Source organism: Neopelma chrysocephalum, unplaced genomic scaffold, assembly GCF_003984885.1.
Source record: "Neopelma chrysocephalum unplaced genomic scaffold, ASM398488v2 Primary Assembly neopelma1_82, whole genome shotgun sequence".
Taxonomy (NCBI): Eukaryota; Metazoa; Chordata; class Aves; order Passeriformes; family Pipridae; genus Neopelma; species Neopelma chrysocephalum.
Genome location: NW_020897744.1, coordinates 3,898,554 through 3,906,194, shown reverse-complemented (window position 1 = coordinate 3,906,194; position 7,641 = coordinate 3,898,554). Strand labels below are relative to the sequence as shown.

At 50.3% G+C, this 7,641-nt stretch overlaps 2 protein-coding genes across 4 annotated transcripts in view; one reads left to right on the top strand and one right to left on the bottom strand.

Moving 5' to 3' along the window:
- Window positions 1–1,203: 1,203 nt before the first annotated feature.
- Window positions 1,204–3,398, bottom strand: ALKBH4 (alkB homolog 4, lysine demethylase). The gene is made up of 3 exons (XM_027690984.1): window positions 3,291–3,398; window positions 2,429–2,626; window positions 1,204–1,982 (listed from the first exon to the last, which is right to left on the bottom strand). The coding sequence occupies exons 1-3, from the start codon at window positions 3,384–3,386 to the stop codon at window positions 1,347–1,349; spliced, it is 930 nt and encodes a 309-aa protein (XP_027546785.1). The 5' UTR covers window positions 3,387–3,398; the 3' UTR covers window positions 1,204–1,346.
- Window positions 3,399–3,465: 67 nt separating this feature from the next.
- The window catches only part of LRWD1 (leucine rich repeats and WD repeat domain containing 1), a 15,703-nt gene continuing 11,527 nt past the window's right edge, over window positions 3,466–7,641 (top strand). Inside the window, exons 1-3 of one of the 3 annotated variants that reach the window (XM_027690981.1) lie at window positions 3,466–3,509; window positions 5,345–5,487; window positions 7,361–7,595. In XM_027690981.1, the coding sequence (XP_027546782.1) occupies window positions 5,408–5,487; window positions 7,361–7,595 (315 nt within the window). In that variant the 5' untranslated portion in view covers window positions 3,466–3,509; window positions 5,345–5,407. Of the gene's footprint in view, window positions 3,510–3,724; window positions 3,760–3,786; window positions 3,874–5,343; window positions 5,488–7,360; window positions 7,596–7,641 lie in introns of those variants that run through there. The other 2 variants (XM_027690983.1, XM_027690982.1) reach the window with 2 other exon arrangements.

Sequence of the window (7,641 nt, the reverse complement as noted above, 5' to 3'; positions counted from 1 at the left end):
GGCTAAACTGAACCTGGTACACTGCACAAAGGGCTGTAGCTGTGTCTGTTGGCTTAAACTGATAAGAAATATCCTGTTTGACCCAACTGATTTCTAGTAAGGGTTTGGGGTAAACAGCTCCCTCCCCTGCAGTCCCTAAAAGCAGAGGGCAGTGCCTGTGGCATTAGTGCATTACTGTACAGTAAATCCTGTGCATTGTGCCAGGGAAGTACTTCTAGGGCAGAACACAGCAGTGCAGGGATGCTGAGATCCTGTTTGTAAATATGTCTGTCCCCTTTCCTTACCAACCAAAGCCAGGCAGCACTGCAACGTGTGTTTTACTGCTGTAGGTGTGACTGTGCTGAATGGTTTTCATGGCACAACTGTGTTTATTAAAGGATCACACTTCTTCCATGGCACAACTTCATTTTCAAGAGCACAGAAGTTTGTTCAGAGCAGACAGATGGCCTCAAATCAGCTTCTGCTGCAAATGACTACTTGAATCTTAGGTACGAGGCATGATTCAAACCTGACTGCTGGAGGTGCCAGGAAAATAAATGATAGCTGCCAGTGTGGCAGTCTGTTGCCCAGCTTATTCCCAAAATCAGACTCTTGCTACTGAGAGCTGACAGCGGGGTTCAGAGATGACAAATGATCAGAAAATAACACAGCCTGTGCAGGCCTTTGGTCTGATCCCTGTCCAAGCTTGAAGAGTGGCATCAGCCCTCTGCAAATGCTGCTCTTAGGTCCCAGAAGATACAGGTCACGCACAGAATTTATGATTAATCCTCATTGTTAAGAGCCTGAATCTTCAGCAAGGATAATTACTTTAATTAGTTCTCAGTGTGTTGTAGTAGCTGTGGAGAGAGACTTGCTTACCTTCCTCCCCTGGGAGCTGGTCTCTGAAGGTTCTGAGGAGGGTGAGGAGATAGTTGTGCCCCCAGGGCGAGGTGGAACACTCAAAACCATCTGACAGTATCAAGTGTGGGCCAGGAAAGGTTAAAATATGTGGCAGGGCTTGGGCTAAAACTATGTCAAGGGCTGTTTGATTTTCAGCTCCATTTAATGATTCTAACTTACTTTCTTCGAAACAATTTAAGTGTTTAGTAACTGGCTGTTTGCTTTTTTGTTAAGACGCAGCTAATGGATACAACAGCTCATTTCTGACTTTGGCCTAAAAGCTCCCATTGCCCAGCAGAGCCTTTGAAGCCCACCCCTCCCTTATTTCTGTTTGTCAAATTTCCACTTTATTGAGCTTCTCTCTGCACACACCTGGTTCCTCACACACACAAATAAACCGGGTCGTACAAATTCCCTACCTCGTTTTACAAATTTCCTAACAAAATGCAACTCGGCCTTCCCCTTGATCACACCGGCCTCCCTTGGAATGAAAGAGCTATTTCCAGCAGTTCTTTGCCCAGTTCCTCGTGCCTTCCCCCGGCGCTGAACTCTGCAGAGAGCTCCCTGAACGTGACGCAGACCCGGCGGTTCTCGATGTGCTTGCGGTGGATCCCGTGCTTCCACTTGTACCGCGCGTCCCCCTGCAGCACCACCAGCGCCCTCCGGGGCAAGTGAACAGCAACAGTCACCTCCTTACTGGGAACCAGCCTCGGGGGCACAACGCCCTCGATTCCCTCCTCGCCCGAATTTCTGCACGCTGATGTTTGTGTGAGAGACCCGGGGGGGCTTATTTCCCCTTTGCTGAAAGTGGGGGATAATTGGATAGTGTCCTCTGAGTCACAGGACATGGAGAGCACGGTTTTGGAGAGCAAGTTTAAGCTGACGAGACGCTCCCCCCACAGCCACCAGTCATCAAAGTGGGGGTCTATGGCAGAACCCCTCTCCGGTGTGTAGTCCAGGTTACACTGTTCAACAGGTAAGAAACCACTGAGCACAGAGCAGGCCTTCATTTGTGCCACAATCTTCCTGCTGAAACTTGGCAAACCGGTAAAGCCGTCAGCTTTCAGCCTTTGCTTCTTGAAGTTCACTTTGGGTCCATAGTCCTGTTGGAAAAGAAGAGGGAGGGGGAAAAAGCTGGTGTAAAGGGAAAAATCTAGGACAAGCCTTTTTGGAGAGGCTGTGGTCCCTACAGGATTCTGTTCTCATCTCTTCCTGGTCACCAGGTTCCAAAAGGACTCGGTGAATGTACATTAATCTCTCTGGAGTTAGATTTGTAAAGTAAAACCAAACCCACACACCCACTTCTTTCCCTTGGAGATTGTGTGAACTTTAATGCCTGGACATGCACCGTCAAATACTTTGTTTGTTTTGACTATCATGTGTTTTTCCAAGAAGTTGATTTTAACAACAGGTAATTCTCGTCATTGATTTCAGGAAAAGCTTTCAAAGGAAGACATTTAATGAAACATCTAAATATCTGGGGGTTTGACTGAAAACATCTTTCCTTTTCCAGAGGCATCCAAGATCAAATGTGCTTCTAAAGCCCAACCTGCTTCTTTCGGCCAGACTGTGATGGTTTCCAGTCATCTCGATCCATCAGTTCCACTATCTCACGCTCTTCATCTTCACTAATGAACTCCTCCATCAGGAACACCCCTGGAAAGGGGAATGCCCAGCCAGCAAATTCCGAGTGCTCATTTCCTTTAGCTAGGCCTGTTGCTGGACAGTAAGTGAAATTATCTTCTCCCTGTGGAAATAACAACGGAAAAGAAAAAAAGCAATAAAGACATTTCCATTTTTTACCACTGCAACCTTGATATTGCAGCATGAAAACCGTATGGGATTCTTGCAGACATGAGAAATGTTACAGCTGCTTTTGGGGAACAACTATTCCCTGTTTTGTTTTGTTTTGTTTTTTTTTCACAAGGTGCTTGCTTGAAGCCACTTTTCTTTACTAGTGATGTCTTTATCCTACAAAGACAGGGGAAGAACCGATGATCCTCGGGGCCACAGGTGCAAGATTAATGGTGGGCATCGCTCAGGCCGGCTGCAGAGATATGGTTTGTCATAAGCAATAAATGTTGAATGAGGAAAGTTGATAAAAATCGCCCGGGCCGCAAGGCTAAGCTGTAGGAAATGAGTGTGATGTGTGGAGCTCAGGTGAGCTCCCCTCTGCTCCTGAGCGCATCCGGGGCGTTATGAGGGTGAAGAATCCACAGTACCCCTGATGGGAATGGGGGGCTGTGCCTTGTCCCCACCTGCCCCGCAGCCCCCGGGGACGCGGCCCCTCCCCGGGCACGGGGGTCGCGGTCCCGCCCCCCCCCCCGCCCCGAGGGGCCCAGGCCCGCGCCCCCCACCGCCCCCCGGCTCCTCCCGCCGCCCCGCCCCGCCGCCCGCCCCCTCCCCGGTACCTGCGGGGGCGGAGCGGCCGGCGCGGGCCCCTCACAGAGCAGGCAGGAGCGGATCCCCTTGCAGCCGCAGCCCGGCCCTCCGCCCGCCGCCCGCATCCCACTGCCCGCGCCGAGCACACAGCCCCGCTCCCCGCTGCTGCTCCTCCTCCTCCCGCCCTTCCTTCCTTCCTTCCTCCCTCCCTCCCCCGGCTCCTCTTCCTCCCACCCGGCCGCTTCCAGGTGAGGGCAGCGGGGGTTGGGCGAAGGCCGCGCGGCCGGGATGGATGTGGTGGGTGGTGGGGAGGGGGGGGCGCGGGGCGGACTCGCGCTCCCAGCAGCCCCCGCGGCCCCGAGCAGCGGCGCGGGGCCCGGGAGCGCCGCGGGGGACTCTGGGAGTTGTAGTCGCGGCGTGCGGTGCACGCCCCGCGGGGGCGCCTCAGGCCGCGGCCGGCGCCGGCCCCAGGGCGGCCCTCAGTGACCGCAGGCCGCGGTACGGGCGTGGGCCCGGGGCTGGAGTCGCACCGGCCCGGCCCGGCCCTGCCCGCGGGCGGAGCCGCGGCCTGCGCCCGCAGCCGGTGCCCTGCGGCCGGGAGGCCGCCCCAGGGTGGGCGCACAGCCCGGCGTCCGCGGCCCCACCGTCCCCGGGGCATCGCGCGCATCGTGTCCCGGGGGCCGCGCCGGGCCCGCCCGGGGTCGCGGGGCCGGGCAGGGCGGGCACAGCCAAGCACACGGAGCTCAGGGGGATGCCCCGCCGTGCGGCTCCGGCCCCAGCGCTGCTGGGGGGCAGGAAGAGGGGCAGTTCCCCGTCAGGCCCCGGGGTGGCCGAGCATCCCCTCCGCAGCATCCCCCGTGGTGCTGCGGGGATGGGGACATGCCATGCCCGGCCTTCCCTGCGGCTCAGCGGTGTCACAGCTGTGTCTGAGGTGGTGGTGTGGTCACAGAGAGGGCGATGGGGACATCCACAGCCACTGGTGTCACATTTTCCTTAGCGCTTAGGGAGTTTTGGTAGATTCAGCAGGTTCGTCCTCACCCTGTGGTTTGGCTCTCGGCGACAGCTCTGTCGCTTGAAGGATCAAATCCCAAACATCTGCTGTTCAAAACTGTTTTTCCGTTCAGCCTTTTTGTGCTGGTATAAAATATTCCATACCTGAAGGACTGTCCTTACATACAGGTGTTAACAAAGCAGTGCCTTGTTGCCCATCACACAACATTCCAGCTGCTGTAGGTGTGTAGTGGTGCTGAAATGAAGCCCAAGGACAGCTCAGTGCCCACTGTGTTCCCCAGGATGTGCTGGAATGGCATTTAGGCAGCACTGATCTAACACAGAAAGACAGGAGCGAGCATGGCCTTGGAGCTTTGTTAGCTTTTATTTCCCTCCCTTGGAATCCGTGTCAGGAAGAGTGGTAAGCCCTGAACCAGTAATTTCATGAAGCTCATTTGGACTTGTCAGTGTTGTTATTCTAAATATCAGCCTATCCCTGTGTGTCCATGTCCTATCCCATCCACAGCAATGCATGGAAACATCTGTTAATTACCAACAACACACAGAATGCTTTTGATATTTTTCTTCCTTGCTGAGGAAATGATGTTATTAATTGGTGGGTATTTACATTTCTGCTAATTACTTCAGTTTTCCAAAATTTTAGGGGATTTCGGAGTTGTCAGCCAAACAGTCTGTCCAGCTGGTCAGGCCAGCGAGTGCACTGTCATTTTCTTGGGTGGAAGGGGTTCACAGCAGGTGTATTTATTCTTTCTGTTGCTGTTTGTTTGAAAGCCTGTTGGAATTCCTGGAGCAGAGCCCAGGAGAGGCACAAACAGGTGACTGTGAGGCTGTCAAGGTCCTGAGGGTCATCCCCTGCAGCAAGTCTGTCACTCTAACAGCCACAGGAGGTATCCCTGTTGTTTTGGAGATGGATTGGGTCAGCATGGTGGGAGCCTGTGCCCAGCCTAATAAGTAAAAAAAGCGACTTCCAACAAAGCAGCAAAATCGGTACATAACCTAGTAATGGTGTTTTTTCCCCTTTTGGAGTCAGTTGAAAGCATTTCCTCTTATTCCTGTTTATTTTTCCAGGAAGGTTACAAGAAGAGATCCTACAGCTGACTGATTAGTGATTCCAGGAGAGGGGTGGAGGTTAAAAATGTCAAAAATCACAACAGAACTTCTTTTGGAAAGAGCAGTTCCAAGATCTACGAGGCTCCGGAAGATCGAGACGCTGAAGTAAGTGCAGGCAGGCCCATGGAAAATTCCAGCTGAATTCAGCTTGGGCAATCCTTTTTTTTTTTTCCCTAAGCATTTTTACAAAAAAAAAGAGAGGCAGTTCCAAAGCACAGAAGTGAGATGGCATTCCCAGTGCAGGATCAGAGAGCACTGATGGCACTGTATCCACTAGAGAGGTTATTGACAGTTGTCACCTTTTTTTTTTTCCTTTTTTATTGTATGTTTGGTGCCACCTTCTTTCTGTGAAACTGGATCCTGATTTCCTAACCCCCAGATATCATCCCTGCCCCCAGAGCACTTCCATCTTTGTTAGCAATTGCCTAATGTGAACAAGAGAATCTTCTGGCCTGGATTATAGAGGGGTTTTAAAGTATTTTTGGCATTATTTCCCTTCCATTTTCCTCTCCCTCCATCACTTTCTGTCTCCTCTAAATCCAATTATGTTAGTACCTCAAACATTGCAGAGAGGGAGAATAAACTCTGAAACACTTAGAAACCACTAAAAACAGTTTTGTTGCTCAGATCCTTAACAGAGGTCATTGCAAATATGTGTCTTTCCAAATGTTTAATGTAGTGGAATTTCAGTGTTCCAGAGCTGGTCAATCTGAGTGACTCAGCTGGCCAGTTTCTGGCTGATGCCTTTGTTGTTTTTGTTCCTGATGTAGAGGGTTTGAGTTTCACATGTACTCTTTAAAGTTATTTCTTTTGGTTTGTCTTGTGCTAAAATAATTATTTTTAGAGAGAAACTCAAAGGTTTATCTGAGGAGCATCAGCTGCAGTAATCTGGGTAACAGAGTGATGGGAAGGTGCTTGAAGCAGTGGATTTCTGGAATGTGGCTTTTCCCATGCTTCATACCATGGTGCTGATTATATGTCAGAAAGTTTGGGGAACAGTGTTGGGTTTCTCCCCAAAATGATACCACAGTCAGACTCAGCTTTGCAGCCAGCTGAATTCTCAGCCTTTCTGACTGGCTGGTAAGGCCTCTGAGATGGGGCCTTGCTTCCTGGGTTTATTTGCCTCATTTATTCACACTTCATTTATATCAAGAAGCCTTTTTTTAACTGATCATTAGAGACAGGATTTCTGTTTGTTAAAGGAACTCAGGCTTGTGCCCTCAGGAGATGTTGGCTGCCAGGACTAGAAGCTCCCTTTGGAGCTCACCTAAATGATCTAACCAAATAGAAATGACCCTGCTTATAATATCCAGTTTTCAGTTTCTTACAGAAAAGGGGTATTTCTTTTTCCCTCACAAATATTATACCTCTTCCTCTTTCAGCACAATACTTCTGTTTTGATGGCAGGCTTGGGGTCTTGTTAGGTAGATTCCCTTATTTACCTTTGGAAGTTTTTGCAGCAAAATTCACTCTAGAAGAAATGGAAAAATCACTTTTTTGGTCAAGTTGGTTCTTTGAAAACAGACAGATTATTTGGGGGCCTGCTCTGCACTTGCCTGAAGTGTGAAATAATAAATCCAGTGCATTCTATGGACAGGATAGACTGATGTTGTAGTGAATAAGTGTCATGTATTGCTGCAGCTTGTTTTGTTGAATCACCACTGCAAAGGAATAAAATACCAAAACTCTTAGAGGTTCTTTCTACAAAATAAGAATGTTTTTGGTGATTCACTGCTCCCAGCCAGCTCTGTTACCCATAGGGGATTGTCTGAATTGCAGGTTAATTGTGCTGCAGGTACTTTGGCAGACCTGAGCCTCTGATGGTGTCTGTTAGCTCAGACACATCATCTTTGCCACATGTGTGTGCTCAGAGTCCAGAATGCAGCAGACAGGAAAAAGCAGGGACCTTGTATCCTGTGAAATCAGCCCTTGGTTTTCCAGTGAGCTGCAGATAGTTCATGTTATCTTTTGTTTTCAGCCTGTCCAAGCTGCAGTTGAAGACTGGAGATTTAGACCCGCGGTTGTTTTCCCGGCTGAGGCACCTGCAGAAACTAGATCTCTCTGATAATTTACTGGACAAATTTCCCAACAGCCTAACCCTGCCTGATCTGCGTGTCCTGAACTGCAACAACAACCAGCTGGAAGATGTAACTGCTCTGAAACAGTTCCCTCTGCTCGAGGAGCTGACCTACGAGAACAATGTGTACTTGACAGTGAGTTACCCCCCATCCTTACAAGCTCAGCATTAAACAGAGGGGC

What these genes read in the sequence shown, in the direction of transcription:
- ALKBH4 (XM_027690984.1), bottom strand. Translation starts at nt 3,386, where the DNA reads ATGCGGGCGGCGGGCGGAGGGCCGGGCTGCGGCTGCAAGGGGATCCGC. An exon ending in CGGCCGCTCCGCCCCCGCAG is followed by an intron (nt 2,627 to 3,290) that starts GTACCGGGGAGG and finishes TTATTTCCACAG; the next exon opens with GGAGAAGATAATTTCACTTA. An exon ending in AGTCTGGCCGAAAGAAGCAG is followed by an intron (nt 1,983 to 2,428) that starts GTTGGGCTTTAG and finishes CTTTTCCAACAG; the next exon opens with GACTATGGACCCAAAGTGAA.